We start from the raw sequence: 24,640 nt of genomic DNA on the forward strand, positions 1-24,640 counted from the left end.
CCACTTCCAATGTGCCTTTTCTGTCACTGTTTGGATCGCAGCCGGTGCAGACCGTGCCACGAGTGTCCCTCAGAATCCACTGGCCTGTTCTTTATCCCGACCTTCTGAAGTACTGAGGCTGATAATGAGCATCTAGCCAGCTCCCCTTCTGATGTATTCCTTACGAGCTGTGCTCATCTGCTAGTTGAATGGATACCTGCAGTGATTCTAAGCTACCTCCCCAGCTCTGCTTCGCATCCATTTCCCACGGCAGAGAGCACGTCTGTTCTCACAGGAGATGGGTCTGGTCCCTGCACTTGATGTTTGAAGAGCAGGCTGCTGACAGCTCTGCTTCACACCATTGCCATATGGCACCTTGCCCTTGGCAGGTCCATGCTGGCAGCCAGAACAGCTCCTAGAAGCATTGAAGCAAACAGCAGGGAGGAAGCATTCTCAGCTGGGGGAGCAGCAGGGGCTCAACCTTTCCCTTCAGCCTGCTGGGGCTCCTTGCAGGTGCAGGGTGCTCCAGTCACTTGATGCACTACGACTTGGCTGAAGCATGAGAACCTTCAGAATCTGCAGTTGGTTCTGTGGCTGATCCTTTGGAGAATAAAGGAAGCAGGGCTGATGTTTGGGATCTCACGAGTTTCTGCTGTCTGTGTGCTCCGCTGGTGGCTATCGATGTTAAATTCTACTAGCAGTGTGAACCCTCGTGTTTTTCAAAGTACAAACCTCTATGGAGGGGTTGGGCAAATGCATTTTTTAAAGCATTTCATGCTGTAATATTTACTCTGTGCTGTTTTGCCATTACAGTGAGGAGATCAAATGGGCTACAACTTCAGCATGGCTCCTGCGTGCCTCTGGAATGCGTTTCTTCATGGCACAGTGAGCAGGGATTCTGGCAACTCACCTCTGGTCCAAAATACATAACTCTCTATTGAGAAGGACAAATTGAAAGAAGTCTGGTTCAACATAAAAGTGTTCTTCTGTGTCTCCCTATGCCACTTCTACTTTGCATGTGTTTTAGATAATCATTTAACCCTTGAAAATTGATTACTGGGATAGCATTGATTTCTCCTGCATTCATCTTCCTATTTGCAAACGTTTTGGCTGCTCTAGAGATAGCAATCTGTGAAAGCAACTGCCGTGTGTGTTTCTCGTGTCAAGAAGCCAGATTCTGTTTCCATGCTATGCTTTATTCAATCCAGAGAAATGCATGACTTGAGCAATACAGCGCCATTGGAGCCAAGTGAGGAACGTGGCCGAGGAATCATGGCAAGAGCCTTTAATGTTCTGCATTGCAATGGCTGTACAAAGTTTTTGCAGGGATAGCAGCAAAAGCTAAAGCGACTTAGTGCTCATTTTGTCCATCAAGATGTTTGGTTGTTTTTGTTGTTGTTTTTTTTTTTATAAAGTGCTTTAACAGGAGTTTTTATAGCCCTCACCCCAAGGTTTAAGCATGGCAGACTTGAGATCTGCACAGAGCGAGATGCTGTCTGGTTTTGAGGCTTTCTGCAGAGGTAACAAAAGGATTTCTATGACTTTCTTTACAGCACTGCCCAAGGGGACGTGGTGGTATGTCGCTGGTATGTAAACTGGTAGGGAGTTTTGCTATTTACCACATTGCACATGTAATGGAATAGTTGAGATTTGAAAGAACAGTGTGACAGCCCCCAAAGAAGCCCTTTAGGCAGTCACAAGTCATCCTCCATTCCAGGGAGCAGGGAGTTGTGGTCTTTCCCATCTCTAGGGGAAGAAGTGCAGCAGGGGCAGTGATGTGGCCAAGAACAAACTTCTCAGATGTGAACTCCACGTGAACTCATCCGTTTTGGCACCTCAAATACTGAGACCATGCTTGATTTCAGCTATTTTGATTTTTAGGTCTTGAAAGTGTCTGGCTGGAGCGAGGACCCTCTCTTTCACCTCCTTCATGCCCAAAGCAGCACTGCCTTTCCTTTTCCCCCCCCCCAGCTTTCTCTCTCCTCCACCTGTTCCCACAAGGCATGCATAGTGAGTGGGGCTCTCACCCTATGGGGCAGGGGTGCAGCTGGAAGCCTTTAGTTAACAAGCTGCTCTGCAAGTATTCTCTCGAGGTATACGTTACATTTCACTGAGGTGTTTGCTCCATCTTGTTTCAAGGCAATGTTACTCCAGATCAGAATATTGGTCTTCTTCCTAGATTCCATGGCAGCAAAGAGAAGCGCTTCAACTGCATGCCTGGTTTGTAGATCTTTTTATTAAAAGAGTTGTTTTTTTTTCTTTTCCACAGTAGTAAAGCTTTGGCACTTACAGTATAAAAATAATCACTGATCATAATTACACCAAATTCCTCTTTGTCAACTGCCTACTAAGTGTCTTCAATCCATTTTATTCCCGTATAAAAACACTTGAAGGTCAGGGGAACAAAACTGATAAATAACAGCATGAGATACAAAGATACAGCTAGAAAAATACTAGGATCATGGAGAAAGAATCAGGACTGTGCATATTTTAAATATCACAGTGATTGGATTTGCTGTTCCTATCTTACTGCTGGCTGCACGCTTATGTGAAAGCAGAAGTGTTTGGTGGACTTTCCTATCTCTAAAGGTTGGGAATGTTGGACTCAAATGTTGTTTGCATAGAATGGGAACCTTCCACTTCTAACTCTCTCCCTCCCCCTTGACGTTCTGATCCCCCACCAGTTTGTGATTCAGTATCTCCCCCCACCACCCTCCCCTTTTTTTTGTTGTTTTTTTTTTTACCCCCTTTAAATTTGTAAATACTGACTGGCATTCAACACTTTGAGCAAGAACGAGACCATTGCTACCAATCGTGAGAAAAGTCTGAAACACTCCAAGAGTGGCGCTTGGAGAAGCTGTGAGTTGAGCTTAAGCTGGGAAAATGGCTCCGGAGCAAAAGGGCCATTCTCAAAGATGCAGTTTTGCTAGCATCACTCCAGTTTGGATGGTAATCGTGGCAGATAGGTATTTATGCTTTGGTTTGTCTGTTGCCATTGCCGCAAGAAGTCTTGCTGGATGTTACTTTCCCCGTGGATGTTGTGTGTCTGCCTGTACATCTAGGGGCATGAAACACTCAATGGGGCAGTTGACGTTCTGTCGGGAGGGAAGGAAAGCAGTTAGCCTTGTCCCGTCAGGGCAGACACTGTTGGAGGTGCTCCCAGCACAAAGCTGGCTTGCAGCATTAGGTGACAACTAAGAACTACGTGCACTACGCCTCAGCCAGAGCATGCAGGCACCTCCCAGTGCCACTGGGTGAGTCCCACTGGTGTGAAAGTGTGAGCTCGAGCGTGCGCAGTGGTGCTTTGCTCATCACAGCTGTGCCACGGCTCTCGACCAGGCACAAAGCTGTGTGCTACTCTCACCCCTCACGCCCTGCCCAGAGCCCCTCTGCCAGCGCCCCAGCCCAGCCCCGCAGGAAGGGAGGTGGTAAGGAAGGTGTACTCACAGTGTTGGTGGCCTGGTGGTATCTCTGTGTGAACTGGGGGTAGGTGTGGCCAGCTGAGCCTTCGGGGGCCACTTCCACACTGGGCCTGCGGCAGTTGTCACAACGCCAGCCCTATGGGGAGAGCATGTGTGGTGAGGTGACACCGATACGATGGAGCTGCCAGCATTCGTACAGCTCCAGCGAGTCCAAGCCCCTTGAACACCCCTACTGATGAGTTTTCTTCTTACACAGGCCTGTTTTGCCCTGGGCATTAAGCCACCACCCGACCCCAAACCCAACACTCCTAAGATTGCACCACAGCGCAGCCTCCCCTTTCCTCATCCCCAGGGTGCCAAGGCCCTCCCGCCTACCTGCTGTCCTCCATAACAAGTGCAGGAGCAGATGGCCCCAAAATATTCCTTCTGCCACTGCTCTCCAACTTGGTACATCTTCCCATCGTCGTAGCACATGGTCTCATCTGTGGAGAAACAGGCAGAGCTCAGCTGTGTGGCCTGAGCTCGGCGTGGCGATAGGAGCAGGAGCCTCCAGCCAGTGTTTATTTGACCAGGGGCTCACAGGCTGGCACAGGGAAAATCCATCATTTCTATAGCTCTCCAGACACTGTCAACTAGACCATGAGAGTATCTGCCTGACAAAAGCAATTTAGTTAATGCATGCTGCCTTGTCTAAAGGATCTTCAGGTGCCAAGCCCTGCAAAAACATCCTGTGAGTAACCTACGCCATTTAGTGTGCTGACAGACCTCTTGCATGGCTGCAGGGCTGAGGGCAGTTCAGGTTACTGCACACAGCATCTAACAGAAGAGAACTATTTTTTCAAGCATGAGACTTTGAGGCCTGTGCTTTCAGTTCCTGTCAGAGTAGATTCAATCAGTCACCATGCAGGTGGAATACCTCCAAAACCCAAATCAGACATACTGATACTCTGCATGCCACCACGGCAGTGCCAAAAGTGAATGGAAGAGCCCTGAGATGGATGATTAAGCTTCTCAAATCAAGAAGTGACTTACGAGGTTCACACTTGAATTCTCCTTTTCCATTTCCAAGGCAGGTGCAGCTCATCATCTGGCCATTCTCCCCCTGCCGGTCCCACTTCTCCCCAATCTTGTAGTTCACACCATTATCATGGCACCACTCTGAAAAGGCAAGAGGGAACAAGAGAGGCAGGTATTATCCCACAGGTGCAGTGACAGAGTGGGAGGAGAACAGCTTGATGTTGGCTCAGGAGGGGCAGGAGAGCATCTCTTCAGCTCATCTAAATCTCAAGGGGGAGACGTCCCACTGTAGGTAGGATGTGACAAAGATTGGTGGTGATGGCAGTCGGAAAGGAAAAGAAATGAAAGGGAATTTAACAGATTCAGGGTAGAGAGAAAAATGTTTTAAATGCACTTTGGGTAGTTTTTTTTTTTTTTTGAGCAAACACCCAGCAGAACTATGACAGAGACTGCAGAAATTCAATCACATGTATCAGGTAATTAAATATAAATGTTACTCCTATAAAACAAACATCTCATGCAGTCATGCATCTATGCACGTCACAGAAATGCCCTGTTTGCCCTGTTTGCAGTGTGAGAGCACAGTTTAAATGAATTTGGTATGTGCTGTGTTGAAGCACTCCACCAGGCTTTTGTTCAGTTTGCATCATGTTTGGATCAGGTGGGTGCTGTCAAACATGCCTTTAGTGCTCTGGTTGTCATGGGATGGGGGGTGGGGGTGAGAAGCAAAGCTACTCACTAGAGGAATCGCATCTGAAGTGACCACTGCCAAAGCCCAAGCACTGGCACCAGAGTTTAAAGCCCGTTTCAGATAATCGCTCCCACTCCTCGCCGATGGAATAGAAGGAGCCAGTGTAAGTATCATAGCAGGTGTCGTCAGTGGGCTGGTTTAGTCCTTCAGACACTGGAATGAAAAGGGAAGAAACAGGCATCACACACAGCAATCACAGCCACTGAAAGGCAGAACGATTTTCACTGAATACATGTGGGTGTTTTTTGCCCATTGAATATCCTGCTAGTAATGGAACTACCCCATAGGCATTTGATGGCTCTGTCAGCAGTTCAGCCTCCCTGGCGTTTATTTTCCATTTGCATGTGTCAGAGCAGTGGAATGATAAAAAAAAAATTAAATAATAAGCTGACATGAAGGCTATTTTCATTTTGATTTGCCAGGTTTCAAGCACATGGGAGATTTTGTGTTGGCTGGTGAAGAGCTGCAACCTGACTTAGTCTGTTTATGAGAAATGTGCTGTGAGAGGCTGGGGGAAAAAGGCAGGAGGTTGGTGGCTGCACGGTTGCTTTCTGGAGGTGTTTCAGGCTGTAGTTCATGGCAGGGTGGGAGGGTGGAAAGAGACTTACAGCCACGCCGCTGGATAGACAGATCTCCACCCTACATGTGTGCCTTGATCAAAAAGGTGTTTTACAACCATTGGTACAGAGACAAGAGTCAAGATCAGAGGCAAGATTCAGTCAGTGACAGACTGAAGGCAGCTGGGCTGCTGGAAGGGGAAAAACAGCCTTATTTCCCAAGGAAATGGGGACAGCAGGGAGATGCATGGAGAACTTTATGAGGTGAACAGCGTAAATCCTTAATTCTTCATTTCCTTTTTTTCCCCATCTTACCCTCCTCTTTTTGACCTTAAAGTACCCACAGAATGAGAACAAAGGAGGGAGGGTTGTTGACCAGATCCCTGTGTGGCTAAAAGCAAAGCCTGGGTCCCGCAGGGTGTGTGTGGGCTCCAGGCTTCCCAGCTGCGGCAAGGGCTGCCTCTGCCCACACGTACTTGTGGCTGGTCTAAGTGCTGCCTGTCTGTGCTTAATCAGCATCTCTGCAGGCAGTCTGCCCCACTGCCAGACCTTCAGGACTGTCTGCTGGTGCTGCTGGATAACCAGCACAGAAGCAGTGGCGAATGACTGTTAGAGCAGTTATCTTCCAGCATCTTCCCTTCAGCATGCCTTGTCCTTGTGATAGCAAGTTTTCCCTGGTGGGCAGGAATCTGCAATGCCAGCATGATCCCTGGCTTCCTGTGAGAGCAGCAGACACCTGATCTCTTGCTTTCTCTCCACCACAGGCCTTTGAGGAGGGTCTAGAGCCTCAAAGCACATTGTTCATGATTAGACAACAGGTCAGAACAGCTCTAAGTCACACAATCAGTGTGAGCTGGTTAGCCACAACTGATGGGACTCGCAAATCACTTGTCCCACTATCCTGCTACAAATTCTCCACGTCTGCACAAGTTTCCCTATCCTCAGGGCAACCCACATGGCGCCCAAGCTGGAGTAAAGAAAGCAAGGCAAGTACAGCAAAGGTTCACCTGAACTCTGTAAAACTTTCACTTACCAGTATTGCCAACTGTGACCACCTCTTCCAACACCTTTTGTCTCCGGTGATCCTTCAGGGCTTCCACTATGATGTTGTAGGTGGCCCCTCTGGTGAGGCCGGTGAGCGTGGCGCTGGAGGAAGTGCCAGGAACCCTGAACTGCAAGAACAGGCAATGCCACGTCACGTCACACGAAGAAGTGATCACTCTTCAGGTGTCAACCCACTCACAGGAAAGACATGGTGCCTAGATTGACTGCTGTGCTCTGTGCTGCGATGCAGCCAGCTCGCTCCCCTTGGACATTCGAACACAGAGTTAAACTTCACTGCTATGGACTGTTATATTGTTATTGCCATTTCAGGGAGACAAACCAAGAAAGAACTGAGATGGGCTAAGGAAATCTCTGTCATGGAGTAGCAGCACTAATGCCTTTGTAACTCTGGAGCAAACTCCCAGTTGTCTCCCTGCATACTCCCTTCCCTGGCAAAAAGTTGATGCTAACTAAGCTTTTCAAAGGCTTTCTGTTCTGGCACTTTTCTCCTGTAGCTTGTATTTCACTTTTCTCTGTGAATTACTAGAGAGGTGTTCATCCTTCCTGCTCTCTGCTACACATTACTAAGACTGAGCCAACTCAGACTGCCACCTCCTTAACACAACAAAAAGCTGGAGACCCAGGGAAGGACGGTTCAGTTACCTGCAAAGTATCTTCGTCCTGGCTGACTGGTTGGCACGAGATGATGTACTCAGTGCTCTCCAGCAAAGGCCTCCAGGAGATGGTTGTCTGGGAAAGAGCTTCTTGGCCAGTGGTGTCGTTGCGCCTGGGCCCACGGGAGTGGGGGTACGAAGGCTCCACTATGATTGGCACTTGGTAGCCTGGGATTTCAATGGCTTCATCTACATTTGGTGGCTGCCGTCTCGACCCAGGCCTAAGGGGAGTCGCCGTGGTGGGTACAGGCCGCCTGTAGCCATGCTCCTCCAAGAAGACTTGCTGACCTTGGTGTCCTATTGTCTGCGGGTGCCCTGAAGTGCCTGGAAGTTGGATGCCGTTTCCATTGTCGTACCGATTGTTTGTGAGGTAAGGGGTCCCCTCATCAACAGAAGGCACGTCCAGAATGTCGGGCTGGTTGGGGTGAGGTCCAGTAATCAATGTGGGCAGATCATCTAGCCAAAGAAAGGTTAGAAGCCGTAAAGCAAAGCGTGGCAAATTAACAGTAGCAAATTCAGCAGCTAGAGTGGAGGCTGTACACTGATCCAGGCAAAGATTAGCAATTGTCCCAAGATGAAAACCACTTTTTAGGATCTCGTTCTATTATGAATGTACTGATTTATCTATGTTTTTATATGTTGTATAAATATATTTATTTCATACAGGAGGCATAAGAAGTATGTTGGTATGAATTTTTCATTCAGCTGAGCAACAGTTTTCAACACCACATCCCATGGAAGCTCTCAATGATCAAATTGAGAAGATGCAATTAAAAGAGAGATTCTGTTGTTATCATGTTAAGATAACCACCCAGATGCAGTGAGAAGCTAGGCCTGAGATCACATGTAGATGTTCAGCTAGTATTTTGCTTTGCTGCAGGTCTCCATCTCACATGGTGGAGGAGTTGGAGTAAGAGAAAGGCGACAACCAATTAATTGATTCTGCCTTTGATGGCAGGATAAACTAGAAGGAAATATGAGCATTAACCTTAACTGTCAATCAGGTACCCAGGCAAGAATCCAATGCCAAGCATGTTGTTCCATGCTTAACATTCAAACACATTTGAATGTCTTTCAGGTAACTTAGGAATCCTACCTCTTGCACCCTCAGAAGAAAATCCTCCTTACAAAGCCTATTTGACTCAAAAAGAATGGCTGAAAGGTGTGAGCAGGATATTTTACAAACTGTCATTATTTCAGTCTTAAGAGGGTACTCCCCAAAAGGAAAACATGTCCTGCTAGCACTCAACAATCCACAGCTTTGTTTTACCTGTTCTTTTTCGGCCAACCAGCGGTTCACTCTTTTGATTGTTCTTCACAGCAATGATGTAGATGGTGTATTCAGTTCCTGGTTCTAAGCCTAGGGAAAAGACATAAAAACAATTTTATGTTTGACAGCCTAATGATAAAATGCAATAGTGGTCAGCTAAGAAAAAGAGCAGTCATATGGTCTGATCTTTGGGTAGTCCTGCATGGAGTGATGAGCTGGACTCCATCCTTACACTCAATCCTTGGTCTCTTCCAGCTTGGGGTATTTACTATGATTCTTTGCTCTTTTACTGTACTTTCTAATGCAAGATAGTGTTTTGTAAGAGCACACCTGTCCTACAAATACAATATCATTCTCTAATGAGATCTGAACAAACGACTGACATTTCTTCCCCCTGGTGCCACAGCTGTTTTCCACGCAAGTGAAAAAAGCCCAAGGCTCTGGCACCTCATCAGTCATTCTGAACGCTCAGGTTTTGTGACTGCAGTCCCTGCTGACATGGTCACATTTCAACTCATTCTGAGGAACAGGAGCCTGGACTCTTTGTACTGCCCCCAAAAACCAAGCAGGAACAAAGATGAGATCTTTCTGCTGTGGACAAGGAGTAATTCCTTGGTTCCTTTCGTGCAGTAATGCTGTCCTTTACTGTGGTCACCCAGCTGCATGAGCTGGTCTAATTACATTTGGAGAGGATGGAGCTAAACAGCTCCCAGCTATCTGCCTGTACCTACATGGGGGGAGAAATTCAAGTTCTGTTCAATCTGCTCCCCCCAGCACTCAATCCAGAACACACCTACCCACACTACAGCCATACCTACCTCTTGTTGCACCTTAGATCCCACCCAGTCACAAAAAGAAGGCAAATCTTGAGCATTTAAAATGAGGAGCTCCCAGAGAAAGCAGAGACACAAACCTGTAATAGTAGCCTCAGTGGCGCCGGGCCGAGGGCGAGGCAGAAGCTCCTTGGCTGGTGAGCCAGGTTTCTCATATCTGATGATGTAGCCCGTGATCTTGGCTCGTGGAGGCTGCCAGGTGGCCAGGAGGGAGTTGCTCGTTGTTGTAAGGAAGTGCAGGTTGGAAGGAGCATCGATGGCTAGGTGGAAACAAAGGAAGAGAGTCAGATGCAGTAAAAGGCAAACATCTTTATGCAAGTTGTATATTCTAAGGTCTTTTACATGCTCAGGAGTAAAACACGTTGCTATGAGTCACAGCATTACATGAGGTCAGATATACACAACTTCTGCCTGACCCGAGGCAATTGCTGTATGTTAGCATGTGCAGAGAATCAGACAGTATCATCACCTGTGGAAGCATCAATCACTACTGGAGAGCTGCGGGCATTCTCATTCAGGGTGTAAAGGTAGATCTTGTAGTCATTGCCAGGTTGCAAGCCTAGAATGGAGTTGAAACAAAGGGTCAGCCTTTCTTGCAGAAGCAGGAAGTACACTGCAATGCACCAGGGGCTGCTCTGGTTAGTCCTGAAGGTTCTCCACACTGGCAAAGGTGGGGGTTCTCTGAACTGGAACAGGTTGCCCAAGGAGGCTGTGGATGCCCCATCCCTGGAGGCATTCAAGGCCATGCTGGATGTGGCCCTGGGCAGCCTGGTCTGGGGGTTGGTGACCCTGCACATAGCAGGGAGGTTGAAACTGGATGAGCATTGTGGCGCTTTTCAACCCAGGCCATTCTATGATTCTGCATTTTATTTGTTGTAACACTCATCTGAGGAAACCATCTAAAACAGGCACCAGAGTTCCCTTCAACAACTTCTTGGAGACTTGACGCCATGACTCCATTTTTTTTTTTCCCATCTTTTTTTTTTCCCCCTCTATTATTCCCATCAAGGCAGTTCTACTACCAAATAGGAAGCCAGCATACTCACTGACAACCCTGGAAGTCCCTGTCTGCTGAAGCATCTCACTTACCAGTGATAGTGTAAGCCCTAACATCGGGGCTGATGGTCCTCTGGATGGGGTTCTGGCCACTTGCTGCTGGGATGGCATCAATTTGGAAGCCAGTGATTGTCTCAGTCTTGGTTCTCCAGGTAATGGTGATGGTCGTCTCTGTGGCATCTGTCACACGGGCTCTGCGAGGGGGACTGACATCTGCACCAGAAGGAAAGGGTCACCATCAGTACCATGGGGATATACCAACAAAGTCTTTGTGAAAGCTTTTGCTAGAGCTTAGCATACAGCTCTGCTTCTGACAAGTCAAAATCTCTGTCTCTGGGCCTCTTTGCCCATCACAAAATGAAATGGTCACTTGGGGAGGATCACCACTTACTTTCAAGAGTGGTCACCACCCCCTGGGCAGGTCGGCTGGTCAGAGAGTCCTTCAGGGCATACACACTCACTTCATACTTGGTTGCCACCTGGAAGAGACACAGTTACACCGTGTTACAGCAAGGACACTGGGAAACATCTTCGTTCTGCGGAGCCAATTAAAGTATGAAACCTTAAAATAAATCAGTGAGGGTTGGTGGGATGATTCTAATGATTTCCAACTGTAATAAGAGATGCTACTGAGAGTATGAGCAGTGTGCACACGCAGCCAGGAGCTGAGAAAGAAGTTTGTCATCCCCCATTTTGGGATCTCTGGGCTTCAAAACTCCCTCTTCAGGAAAAGAGAATTCATATCCTCATTTTCCTGGGGTTAATGAATGCCATTTGCTATGATAACTCTCTTGCTGTAAAGAAAGGAGAATGGTGAGAGTTACAGCTTTAAGCATGGTCTTTAGTCCTCAGCTGCACCTGATCAGGAGACCACTTAAATTAGGACGTATTTCAAGGCTCACTTTTCAAAATGATTCATAAAACTCCCTGAAAACAGATGAGTAGCTTTTTAAGATAGCAGGAACCACAGAAGCAGTGATTTTCAAGCTCTTTCCAGTACACAAACTACTGAAATATTTCCCGTGGAGAAGATGGCTATATAGCATATTTAAGCATACCCATAAAAGACTCTCATTCCTTACTTACACTCTGCAGATGTCTTAGAAATAGACAGGATGGCCGGAGCTCCTGTATCACAGCTTGAAAATCACTGCATTAGGTCACTTTTATCTGACTGCTTTTGTGCAAGATGAGTTAAGGCATCTGAGTGGGTCACTGTTCGATTGCGAACCTGATTATCTGCATTTGATTAAAGCATCCACCCTCTGTGCAAAATGAGGCAGGGGAAAGAGTGCAGATCCAGCGGGCCAATTCCTTGCATTTTAAGAACTATGCTAACAAGCAGTTACAGCTGACGGCTGGTCAGACTTCAAACAGAGTCAGACCCTTAGGAGCTGTAATGAGGAACCCAGGAATTTGAAATCGCTTCGGCTTCTAACGTTTCCTTCCTACAACAAAGTGTGCATCACGCCAAGAAAAAGAGTTACCATTAATCCCGACACGACAGCAGATGTGCTGTCTGGAGAAAGGTTGATCTCTTTCATCGGACCGGTCTTCTCTTTGGGGTTCACTCTGACCCTGTAGCCAGTGAGACGAACGTTTGGCGCGTTCCAGTTGACGGTAAGACTGGTAGGAGTCACCTGAGTGAACTTGAGGTTGGTCGGAGGTGGAATTGCTGCAGAAATCAGGATTGGCACGTGGTTAGCTTGAAGAAGGTGGCAGCCTCAGACAAAACAGCATTCTCTCCTGAACACGAGGCTGTTTTAGGCCTGAAATACGGCAGTGGGAAAGCAGCGTGCCTTTTGCAAGCACGGGCGCAGAGCACTGTGGAAGGGGTTAGGTGTGTAGGTTTCTCTTCTGGAAAAATAAGGAGATCTCGTTGCTTCAACCCTGAAGTTAGGTGAGCAACAGCACCGGCTGTGATATAAGGTGAACGCTCTGGGAGGTGCTTACATCTGTAGCAGGCCTGTTTGTTTTCATTCTTCTGCCCATCTCTGCTTTTCATCACACAGCTAATGGTTTAGTCCTGCTTCACTTGCCCATCCCTGTCCATTTCTACAATGTGACTGATGATTTTCACAAGTAGGTAGGAAGCAGGCTCAGGGATTGCAAAGAGGACAAAAAATACTGCCAAATGCAGAGGGGAAGCATTTCACAGCCACTTACACAAGTGTAAATTACTACACAGAGAGCAAGGCAATGGAAAAGCAGAGCTGTGGTGGCCATAAGGCTCATCACGTCAGAGGCAGTTTGTGAGCTAATGTATCTGTTACCTTTAAAAACAAATGCCTGCATAACAGAAGCACATCCACTGCAACATTTTCTTGCCTTACTGTTTGTAATCCTCAGGCTGTAGACAGGTAAAAATAGACCTTACAATAGTGCCTGCTACTAGCATGTTGCTGTGAAGTTTTTCCTAGTTTTATGGACTGGAAATAAAAGATGATTCTCCCTTGCTGCTTTGCTGAAACAGACCTCAATCTCAAGGCCATAAGAGCCAATGGAAAGTCTTTAATGACTTCATATATGCTTCTGAACAGCCCACAAAACTTAAACCACAGAGTGGGCTTTAAAAATGACCCTATTTGCATTTTTGGCAGGTAGTCAGCCAGCTGCTTCAATCCTTACAGCACTTTCCTTCAGTTTAGTACAGCCATTTGTACGCTAGCTAACACTGCCTTCATTACACCTCTGAAATTATTTGTGCCAACTTTTCACCCACAAATGAATGGGACACCTTTATTACAAAGGTGCTACCAAGACACGTCAGGCAGTGCTGCCAGCTTTAAACTGAATTCCTTATTGCTGGATGTCACTTTATCTCAAGAAATAGTTTCCTTTTCCTTTTTAAAACGTATTCTATATAGAGTTAAACCAGACTGGCATATAAGGGAATGCAAACCCTTTTCTTGCAGAGGTGATGTGGCTGCATGGTGTGCGCATCCACGTGCGCCGCGGGCTTTAGGGCAGTGCCAATGAATGACCCAGAGGCTCTGTGAGACCTTAGAGTGGAGGAGCCTCTCTGCCTTGTCCAGGGCACACACAGGCTGACTGTGCAGGCAGCCAGCTCTCCAGCACCAACCAAGCCACCTCTCGGGGGCAATCGCATCCCGCTGGCTGCTTCCCCAGCGTGGAGCACCAGCTGCTTTACCCAACAGGGCAGAAGCTGCTGCTGCCGTGGCCCGCTGGGCAGTGTAGTTAAAGGTGTACCTGTGGACTGGGTCCCAGTGAGGGGCAGGCTCTCCATGTCATCGTATATGGCAACGATATTGATAGTGTACTCAGAACCTGGCCTGAGGCCATGCAGCTCAGCAGTGTCTTCTTCGCCACCTGGGGCCGGCAATAGCTCATGGATTCCATCCTCAGGGCTTGAGTAGGTCACCCTGTACCTGGTGACTTGCCCCTGCGGGCTTTCCCAAGCAATTTTGATGGAATCAACATCCACCTCAGTGAATGTTAGTCCTTTAGGGCGGTCAATGTCTGTTAGGCAAATTAATGGTAAGAGGTTAAGTGATAAAAAGCAGGTCGTGGGTGAGGAAAATAAAAAGCATCTCTATTACATGCAAAGCAGTTTCTGGTTTTGCACGGGGCAGAGGGCACTTGATTCTCCTTTGTGCTGCACCTTGCACATGTGCTTACAGCTGTGCAGAGCAAGGCTGACAATTTGCTAGTGCCAGACAGCAGGATGGCAGTCTCAGCCTTGTTGAACCCGCAAGAACTTGCATCACCACCTTCAAAGCAGGCAGGACACGTTCTGTATCTGGATCTACCCCTTTTAGACAACTCCAACAGCATTCAGCAAGCTGAAAGTGATCAAGAGAACAAAATGTATGGCCATTATACCTGTTTCTAACAGGGCCAGCAAGCAGTACCTCATGCTTGAAGCAGGCAGACAAGCCACCCAGCTTGAAAAGCTGGGATTCATGCTGCATTTGCTTTTCACTATTCTAAGCTGCTGTGCAAAGCACCAGACCGAGGAGAATCAGTCCCACTCTTCTCTTTCATAAATTAATATCCAATTAACACACAATCAAGAAAGCAAATTACCCAGTAAATCATATTTTTAAATCAATTACAAACAAAAAAGCAAACTTCTCAGCTTTGCACTGCGTGCACAGGGAATGTCCACAGGTGCAACTGCGTGATACTCACGCTTCCCAGCAAGACCAGTTCATTGGATTTTGCTATTAAGATCAGAGCTCAGTGCTAGACTGCAAAGTGAGAGAGCCGTGCTCCACAGAAGTCTACTGCAGAGCAATGCCCATTCATTATGGGAAGATTTGGAAAACTTTTACATCAGACCTAAATTACCCTTTCCTACAGGATTCCAATTTTTTCATTTGCTGTGTTACGCTAGTTCTGAATTTCCTGTGCTTTCTAGTTGGCAAAGATGATGTGTTTTCCAGGAACTTTTGAGCTTGAAATTGATGTGAGCTCCTTTCCCACCTCTGAGAAGTTTCAGAGAATGTCTGCTGTCTTTAGGACAGCTCTGTAACTATTTGGGGTTGAGCTGTGGTTTTGAACACAAACCTGAGCAAAGGAATAGTGGACATGGAAATCCCTACCCCAGAGGCATAGGGATTTACAGTGGAGGCAAATGCTTCCAAAAACTGCCCAGTCCCTTAACAGCAATCACCTCTGCCACCTAGCTCAACGCAAGAAATCTCTGCACATTTTTCCCACTGATTGGCTGAAGGCAAACAAAGCCCAAAAAGACTGCAGCTTTAGTGAAAGAAAATCAGAAGCGCAGCATTTTGTGGGGGTGGGGAGAAGGACTGCATGTCTGCCAGCATCTGCTATTAGATGCGTGGTACTTAACACAGGGCAGGCCACCTTGCCTCCTCCTGGGAACTGAGGACCTGCCACCTGGTTTCACCGGGGACGTGACACGGCTCAGTGAATTCAGACATCACAAGGTAACATTGGTTGTGTTACCCCCAAGTGAAATACATACTGGTGACAGCTGTCTCGACCAAGGGGAGGCTCTCTCCGTTCTGATTCTGAGCGTAGACACTGACCATATACTCAACCGTGGGCTGCAGGCCTTCAATAGTGACTTGTGTTTGATCTGGCAGGAAAGAACAGTGTTAGAACTTCTGCACCCACACAAAGCTGCAGAACATTTCCCTCTAAGCGCTTGCAAATGAAGGGTCTGTATTGGCCATTTTGTGACTGAACATCACTAAAATGAGGTTAAGTTTGATGCATCAGGTTTAACTTCTCGCAGTACAGATCTCCAGCAGTTCAGGACAAGGCACCTGCAATTTGCTCCTGCCCAAAGGCCCCACAGCTAAAAGATTAACACTGTAGAAAAAGCAAGAGCAGAGCTGTTTTCTCTGTTTTCTGAGGTAGGACTGACCAAATGCTTCACAAGCAACCCTCAGAGCTAATCTCTGCCAATCCCATCAAACCCACTGCCTGTTTTCCTGAGAGCAACCTGAGAGCTGCCTGGCCCTCTTTACACGAGGTCAAACCTGAAGCATGGACACGGTCACACACTTTAAGTAAGTGCCCCATAATATGACCCTGAGCAGGACTTTGGATGATGTTTTGCAGGATGCTAGAAAATTCAGTAGCATTCCCTTGAAATCCAGGTGCTTCTCAGAGGTACAGAGGTTGCCAAGAACAAACCTTTGCAGCAGAGCAGCATCACAGAAGTGTAAAGCTTTCAGGGCAAAAATGTATCCTAGCTTCCCCTTTATGAGACTCAATTGAAGCCAGCTGGAAAGCAACAAAGGTTCAAGCAGGATAAGTCTGCTTTGGAGTTTATGTCCAGTGCCTGATAGTAATCCCCAAGTCTTGCATTCCTTACAGATCTGTGGAAAGAGATTTTGTGTACTCTTACCTGGAGGAACATTCTTGGTTTTCGTGGGTCCATGCCCTTTCTTGGGGACAGCTGTCACCCGATACCCTGTGACTGGGGATGATGAAGGGAGCCATCTGATGCTGATGCTGTTGTCCTGGACATCAGTAACTTGCATCTGGGATGGTGTGTCTATTTCTGGGCAAGAAAAATAGGTTTTGAGTACACTGCTACAGGAAGTGTAGCAGTGTACTTCCATCCATGGTTACTTCCTCGCTGAACTGTGTTCTGCTTTTCCTTTTCTAGGCTGCGTTTCTTAAAGCAGAAAACACAAACAGCTATTTACCCCTCATACCAGCACAGAGCAAAAAGGTCTTATCCATGCTGTGTGGGTGGTGAGTGAAACTCACACGAAGGTTACTTGAGCTTCTTTTCTGTTGTTTCAAAGCTTACTAGGTGCCTTTATCTAGCAGTAGGCTAGGTCCACACCAAGAGTGAGGAGAGAATCCTGGAGTAAGAAATCCAGGGCTTACTGGGATCGCAGAGCACCAGAAGCACCAGAGCTGAGTGAACAGGCACTCTTGATATGAGAGCCCAACTCCACAGCGAGCAGTTACATACTGCTTGCATCCCCATCTGGATTCCATTTGGTCTCCCTCCTTCAAAAGTCCAAGTCCACGGTGCCCTTTTGCATCATCTCATTATCATGCTGGGCCACCACAACATGCAGCTCTGCTGAAAATGACGAGCTTAGAACACAGCCCGTGACTTGGAAAAGAAACTGGGGTTTATTAATGCAATTTTATGGGGGTTAGCTATATTAAGGTTGTAGGGTTTTTTGGTGCGTGCTTTTTTGTTGTATAAGGAGACCTCACCTGTTTTGTAGGTGACAGTAACAGGCTTGCTGCTGGCAGGGCTGTCTCCACGACCAGTTACAGCATACACAGTGATGGTGTAGTCCACGCCGGGTTTGAGGCCAGTGATGGTAGCACGAGACATGGTGCCAGGCACTGTAAACTCCTGCACAGGGCTATTTCCACCTGAAGAAGATGGGGTGGAAAGAGAAATGCAATCTTTGGATCTCTTCAAATATACATCATTATAAAAATACAGGACTATTGTATATGCATCCAAGGGAAGAGAGGATATTGATTGATTGATTTTGGGGAGTTTGGGGTCAAATTGTTTTTCAGTCCAACCCAAGGAAAAAACATGAAATGTGCATAGAGCACCACCTCTAAGATGTTCTTTTTTTTTTCAGAGGAAGATAAAGGTCATTTACTACCCTGTAAAAATAAACCTTATGTTTGACAATATTCTCTAGACATGATGAAAGAATCTCAGAGATAAGAATGGAATTCTTTGTCTGCTGCAGTCAAACCTGCCTTTGCTATTTGTTGTAGCTTTCCAATGGCCTCAAACTACAGCTGCTGGTCTGCAACTGCCACGGCCACCTGCCCTCACCTGTTTCACCATAAGTGATCCGGTAGTATCTGACTGTCACTGCAGGAGCATCCCAAGAGATCTCGAGGCTGGTTGGGCTAGTGGGGTTGACTTCCAGGTCCCTTGGAACATCTGACACTGGAAAAACAGAGATGAGAGTTTAGATACAGCTAATGCTTTACCTCAGTACCGCAGAGCCTTTACTCACGAGCACAGTTTCACCAGCTGGCAGAGAAGATCTGGTCTATCCATTAGAGGACACCAGAATCCTCATGATAACACTAAGTCAGCTGACCCATCCCTCAAAGCTTACCGGTTGTTTGCTGGCCAACCAAGGGCACGCTCTCCTCCCTGCCGTTGACGGCGATGATGCTGACCACGTATTCTGTCCCTGGGAGCAAGTTGGTGAGGGTGATGGAGTTCCGTGATGGGGGCACACGGTCCTCCTTGGGTCTGCCAACGCCGTGCTCTGGGTGATGCCGAATCTTATAGCCCGTAATGGTGGCGCGAGGAGCGATCCAGTGGACGGTGAAGGAGTTAGCGGTTATATCCGAGAAGTCAAGGCCAGTGGGGGAATCGAGCCCTAGGTGTTTCAAAGAGACGTGTTGAGATATGTCTGAACATTTGTTCTTACACAGGCAGCACACATGACCAGCAAGCTCTGTTACACTTAGCAAACAAGAGAGGTTCAGTGACAGATGCAATAGGCTCTGCCTAAGCTCACCGTCATCCACACACGATTGGTACATTCACACCAGGGCCTACAAAGCTTTATTTATGACCAGCAGACCTGGCTCTCAGGTATTGGATGTTAGATTTCCTAGTGTTTCCCAGAATATACATCTGCATTGCTCTTTAATGTATAACTGATGATTTGTTAGTAAGATGAGCATGGAGAAACAAGAGCAGCAAGATGAAGTGAATGGACACTTGATGGACCACACTAATTACATGTGTATCTCAGGTTTTGTCTAGTACCTGTTTTCTGGATTCCAGACAAAGGCGCACTCTCATGTTGCTCAGAAACACTGTAGACTCTCACCAGATACTCAGTACCAGGAAGCAGATCTGTGGAGTTTAAATAAAGGGATTCAGACAAACTTCTTTACTAATGGTAGTAGTCACTTAACAAACTGGTGCAATTTTAACAGTGTTTCTTAAGGGAAGTATTCAAGTTTTAACTGGTGGAAGATCTGAGCCTCCAGGATAAACTTAAATCAGCTTTTTTTGTGGCATTACAGTTACTAGAAATGTTGTTATCTTTCTGTGGGGACTGGCTTGAAGCAATGTGTTTTCATCGGGGTCCTTCCTGGTATCTAGTCACATGCCACAGCAAAGTTCTATCTGATACAAACTGGGATAGGGCCAAGGATTTCTAACACAGCTATTTTAACTCACACAAGGTTCCCACCTGGTCCTGTATTCTGAAAGCAGGTATTGTCTTTCACTCAACAAACCTGCTTGCAGGATGGGGAAAAACTTCAAATAAAAGCTAGCTTCTGCACCAGCAAAAACAAACAAACAACAACAAAACACAAAAAAGCAAAAAAAAGCAAACACAAACACCAAAACTAATGTCCACTTTTTGAAAACTGGCCAGGATTTTTTGTCATGTTCTGTAAAGTTCCCAAACAGTATTTATTTTTCTGACACACAGAGCCCAAGGAGCAATGACCTTTTGCACATTCTGGTCATCCCCCTGGGCCTCCCGCACTACAAGCCCTTGACATCTTTGGCAAACTAGGAGAGCAATAGGTATTTACTCTTAATACCTAACCAGGCTGTAAATCAAAGCAATTGCTCCATACTCTGATTCATGACTGTCCTTGGACTGATGGGAAAACGCTCCTGTGGTTTGGTTTTAACCTGGTTAAAGCTAGTGGCCAAAATTCACTCACTGTAAGTTTGCATGAGGCTACTCTGACATCTGTTTAAATGAGCTGAGAATCCAGCCAGCTCTACTTGGAGCAGTTCCTTTTGCCTTCCCTTATGCCATTTCTACATATAAGGGGTGTCCTATATTTGTCTTCTGAATGTAACCTTCTTACTTGTTAAGACCACCACGTTGTCTGAGGGTGAAATTGTCAGCTCTGCAACGTCCTCCTCCTTCTTCACAGGTGAGTAGCGCACCAAGAAACTGCTCAGCACGATGGAAGTTGGTGCAGTCCATGTCACCCTCATGGTATCAGGCCCCACATTAGTGAAGCGGAGATCAGTGGGAGGAGGCACAGCTACATGGGAAAGAACAAATAGATCTTAATCTTCTACAGTACGTAAAAGCTGATCGAGACAAGGAAACCAGAGAAAGTATCTCATGCATAACAAACTACTGTGTCAGACCCATGCAAACGGACTTCTAAACTACAGTTGGTTCCACTACAGTTAAGAGAAAAGTATGCCTGTACTGCTGTCAGGCTCCTTTAGCCTCCTGGCATTTCCCAGTACTTTCAATATACCTCGTGGGACTAATTTGAAAACAAGATAGCAAGTTTCAGTAACGTGCTTCTTGCAGCTGGATTTCATATTACAGACGTAGAGCCAAGAAAGGTTTAAAGTTGCCATACAGCAGCTTACAGATGGAAAAGTCATCTCATCTAGAATTCATACATGCACACATAGGAGAGAAGAGGGTATACCACTAATTTCTTACAACTCTACTTCTACTTGCGTTGAGGGATTTACAGCCTCAGGATTTTCCAACACAATAGGATTTCATGCAAGAACCAGTTTCCAGCTCGCCTTCTGCCCATGCACTACAGAGACCCTCGACGGTGTGACATGGCTGTCAATGGCATGTGCTCAGGGAGCGGTGTTTCACCTGCATCCTTTTGGGGCATTGTGGAAAGAGTGAGGCTGCCACTGAAACGGGCTGCTGAAGCTCCAATAGGCTAGGGATAAAGTGGAGGGTGCCTGCTGAACTGCTCCACGCTTTGGCACTTCTATTTTGGGGAAGCGCAGCTTAGAAGTCTGGTGAATATGAATCTCTCAGTTCCACCTGCATGCCAGAAATCTGAATAGCAGAACGTGACTGAGCCTGGCAAGCCTGCAGCCGTTCAAATCAGAAAGCTGACCGGTGCATATCCATCCCAGCAGCCGTTTAGAAAAAGGAGTGAGCTGGGTCTGCTTGCCTTTTGCCTTTCCCTCAGCGTGCGGCTCGACTCCTCTTTGGACAAAGCCCCACGGTCCCCACAGCTAGTGACAGCATGACACACCGTCCGTGCCACGAAACACAGAAATGATCAACATTCACCCGTTTGCTGTGTCAGAGTGGTAGGGGCGCTCTCTCCGCCATTAATGAGTGTGATTACACTGATGTCGTAATCAATGCCCGGCTCCAGGCCTGTCACTGTGTAGTATCCTACTGAGGAGTCCACAAAGTCTTCAAAAATAGGGACACTTTCTCCTGCCGCAACTACTGTGATGCGGTACCCAATAATGGTGGAGGCATTTAACGGGGTCCACCTCAGGCCGATGCTCGAGTCAGTTATGTCAACAAAGCTTAGGTCAGTGAGTTGGGGCACCTCTAATGAGTTAAAGAGCAAACAGGAAGGGCGAAGACACACGGAGGCAAAAGAAAGACAAGGGAGAAAAAAGCAGTGTTCATCACAATTAACATCGACAGAAATGTAGAAGCAATTGTGGTGATATGAAAAGTTTCTCTTGGGGTTTGGCTGGAGAAGCAGAATTTTGGGGATAGGGTATTTTTTTGCTCTTTATATTGTACTTCCACACAGTCTTCAGCTGCCTCTCTGAGCAGACAGAAGCTGAAACCTGGACCCAGATCCACCAGGACAGTGCATTGCAGACATACTATTTCCAAAAAGGCCTGGAACAGGCTGGGCACTTAACTTGCATCGAGTTTACTTCGAACAATGAAGAGACAAAGAACCATCCTTTGAATGAATTGAAACATAGAACATACCCTTTTTTTTTTTCCCAAGTAAAAACAAGTTAATAAAGTCTATTAAAACATAAACAAAACAAGCTCCTCTGAAATATTACTGATCGACAGATTTTTTGCCTCGTTTAAATGTTAAGTCTGACTTTTGTCATTGGGATCATAAAGGCATCAACCCATCTGAAGGGACTATATTGGCCTATGCCATAACAGTGGTTACATTCTATTTTAACATTCTGCTGGGAGAAAAAAAAACAACTTATTTTACAGGATAGGTGCCAAAAAAAGCCAATTTTCTGTAAAATCATCTTTAATCTGCACAGAATACATGTACCATATCACCTTTAAAGAGTGCTGAAAGCCAGAGACATACATTCTTAGCTCTTTCTTGCACCAGAAGATGGCAAAGGGCTAAAGCCATCACTGCTTTCATTATGCAGTATTGCAGTATTAGTTCACTTCAAGATTGCAAACAGTACTTCAGTGAAGAACAGACATCTTAAAGCAGCGTTGTAAGAGCAAGCAAACACAGCAGCTGGCATCACTGCAGGGCTGAACAGAAACAAAAACACACAAACAGAGCCCTCACAAACAAAAACGAAACGAGACCACCTAGGGAGATGGGCATTAAACTTCTCCTACTGCCCTATGCCATGATATTAGCTGGGAGACCTACAGTGCAGAGCTCTGTGGCTCAACTCCGAGTGGCTAACAATGCCTTCATTACCTTGCGTGACGGTTTTGGAGATGGGGATGCTCTCCTGGTCATCTTTGACTGCGTAAACGCTGACATTGTACTCCACACCAGGGTTTAGGTTCTCAAAGGTGCAGGAGGTCTGATCTGCACCTACTACTTCCTCCAAGGTAGAGCCCTGCTGCCCATCTGTAGGAGCAGTGGTCACTCGGTAGCCGCTGATGCCTGAAATACAGATATCCAGCATTATTTCAGGTCCCTCTGAGACCTTCCCGAGCTGAAAATCTCACGACACATCAAGAAGAGATGCATCTGAGAGTTTTCAAAAGCCTTTCAACCCTTATTTTGTGGAAAACAACTGCACAGTTCCCATCAGCTTCTGTGGGAAAAGAATTCATCTTGAACACTTTCAGAAATCCCATGCATATTCTCAGTGACATGAGCTCATTCTCCACTGTCAGAAGTATTTTTTTAGGTCTAGTTTGCTTTCCTGTTTTCACACCAGTCGAGGTGTTCGACCAAATCCTTCAAATCCCTTAAACAGCTGAAGTATTTAAATGTTTTATACTCCCAAATACCATTTTATATAGAACACAAGTCATGAATATAGGTCCTATCGCAACCTATACTTAACTGTGAATTATATCTTTGAATATAACCAGATTTTTTTCCCCCCAAAATGTCTTGGTACCAAGCCTCCCATGAACATCTCCTCAGTGAACTGCAAGGCACCATAGGATAAGTGTTACCATCCTGGTACAACAGAGGTTTCAAGATCAGCATGAGGTCATACAGTTACCTGGAGTTGTGCTTCTATCCCAGGAGACTATCAGGATTCCAGTATCAGGATTGGGCTCCAGGCGCAGGTTGGTTGGTGGAGACAGTGCTGTAAGCATTCAGATCAATGAGTTATTTCTGGCTTTGAGAATCATGCTAGCTCCCTCAGCATCCCTTCTTCCCAGATTCTATTCTCATTCTTCACAACTAGCTAAGACTTCTGAAGTTGTGACCCTATAAGCTAGCTCTACAGTCTCCTGTGCATCAAAAAAACCCACAAGAGACTTCCTGAAGACAGATATTCATCTGAGGAGTGCAGAAGAAGCAAGTGGAAGAAGAAATAGCTGCAGAAAAGCAAGCGTGTCTTACGTGTGGTCACTCTCCTGATGATTGGGGTCTCTCTCTCCTGGCCGTCCATCAGGACTGTGAGGCTGTAGGTATACTCCACACCAGGGGTCAGGCCAGATATCACAATGCTGCCAGAATCAGAGATGACCTCACGGGGAGCCTCTCCACCTTGGCTTGGGCGCACACCAAGCTGCAGAGAAGAAGCAAAGCTTTCTTTTCAGTCTTAAGCACTCCTATCCCATGGAGTGATCATCATTTTGTCTTGGCACCCAGCATGGGTCTGTATCCTCCATCCCAACCACTAATCCTGTCACTTGTTTTAGATACCCAGAGCTCAAGCTGAGTTGCTTTGTACCCCTAGCCGTAATCAGTCCTCCCAGTCATAATGAAGAAAGAGGAAAAGGAACATGGCACTTTGGTTTCTCCTACCTTGAAACCAATTCTTGGGGCAGGTGTCCAGGTGATGACAATTGAAGTCTCAGTCACTTCTGTGTTAAAAGGAGGAACGGAACCAACAGGCTGATCTGTGAAGAGAATTAAGAGATGAAATCTAGCTGCTGCAGTGATGAATAGTTAGAAAACCTGACCTATGGCAGTCCAAATAGCTATATCTATCTAATAAGATGCTGAACTGCATTATTTGGAAAAGCCAGTGGTTTGGGAGGGATCTGGGAGATGACCTCTGTAAGTCCTCCTTCTGTCCATCCAACCCCAGTTTAGTGAATACTGGTTGGCATGATATCTGAAGTGTTCTTCAGAAAGCAGGTTTCTTCCCTTTAGCCACCATACGTCGTTCAATCAGCACCACACTACACTGTTGTCTGTCCTCCAGCTGTCCCAGCAAGGACCTTCTCATCCCTCACCAACATCTTCAGTCCTTTTCAAGTAATAGGAAGCACAAAGCCAATTAGAGGATTCTGTGGTCTCATCGATATCTGTCAGGAGCTTCACACAGAAGCCAAAGTTTCGCCCACCTCAGAGTCAGTCTAAATAACTCCAATGAGTTTAATCTGAACTGACCTCATTAATAACAAAGAGACTTGGTTTATTCACCCATGGTCTGAAACTGGAATG

The 24,640-nt window shown here is 46.5% G+C and overlaps 1 protein-coding gene across 2 annotated transcripts in view; it reads right to left on the minus strand.

The window, feature by feature from the left end:
- Positions 1-2,197: 2,197 nt before the first annotated feature.
- The window catches only part of FN1 (fibronectin 1), a 48,273-nt gene continuing 25,830 nt past the window's right edge, over positions 2,198-24,640 (minus strand). The window contains exons 21-45 of one of the 2 annotated variants that reach the window (XM_042874339.1): positions 23,996-24,090; positions 23,588-23,756; positions 23,241-23,327; positions 22,475-22,666; positions 19,898-20,080; positions 18,828-18,917; positions 18,163-18,432; positions 17,871-17,987; positions 17,282-17,446; positions 16,449-16,604; positions 15,558-15,671; positions 13,814-14,083; positions 12,091-12,278; positions 10,995-11,082; positions 10,637-10,816; positions 10,017-10,106; positions 9,628-9,807; positions 8,715-8,804; positions 7,434-7,900; positions 6,760-6,898; positions 5,158-5,322; positions 4,434-4,559; positions 3,777-3,883; positions 3,427-3,537; positions 2,198-3,074 (exon numbers count right to left, since the gene is read on the minus strand). In XM_042874339.1, the coding sequence (XP_042730273.1) occupies positions 3,000-3,074; positions 3,427-3,537; positions 3,777-3,883; positions 4,434-4,559; positions 5,158-5,322; positions 6,760-6,898; positions 7,434-7,900; positions 8,715-8,804; positions 9,628-9,807; positions 10,017-10,106; positions 10,637-10,816; positions 10,995-11,082; positions 12,091-12,278; positions 13,814-14,083; positions 15,558-15,671; positions 16,449-16,604; positions 17,282-17,446; positions 17,871-17,987; positions 18,163-18,432; positions 18,828-18,917; positions 19,898-20,080; positions 22,475-22,666; positions 23,241-23,327; positions 23,588-23,756; positions 23,996-24,090 (3,914 nt within the window). In that variant the 3' untranslated portion in view covers positions 2,198-2,999. The remainder of the gene's footprint in view (positions 3,075-3,426; positions 3,538-3,776; positions 3,884-4,433; positions 4,560-5,157; positions 5,323-6,759; positions 6,899-7,433; positions 7,901-8,714; positions 8,805-9,627; positions 9,808-10,016; positions 10,107-10,636; positions 10,817-10,994; positions 11,083-12,090; positions 12,279-13,813; positions 14,084-15,557; positions 15,672-16,448; positions 16,605-17,281; positions 17,447-17,870; positions 17,988-18,162; positions 18,433-18,827; positions 18,918-19,897; positions 20,081-22,474; positions 22,667-23,240; positions 23,328-23,587; positions 23,757-23,995; positions 24,091-24,640) is intronic. The other variant, XM_042874340.1, reaches the window with a different exon arrangement.

The sequence above is a fragment of the Lagopus leucura genome, unplaced genomic scaffold (genome assembly GCF_019238085.1).
Source record: "Lagopus leucura isolate 7727_CA_CO unplaced genomic scaffold, USGS_WTPT01 Super-Scaffold_100012, whole genome shotgun sequence".
Taxonomy (NCBI): domain Eukaryota; kingdom Metazoa; phylum Chordata; class Aves; order Galliformes; family Phasianidae; genus Lagopus; species Lagopus leucura.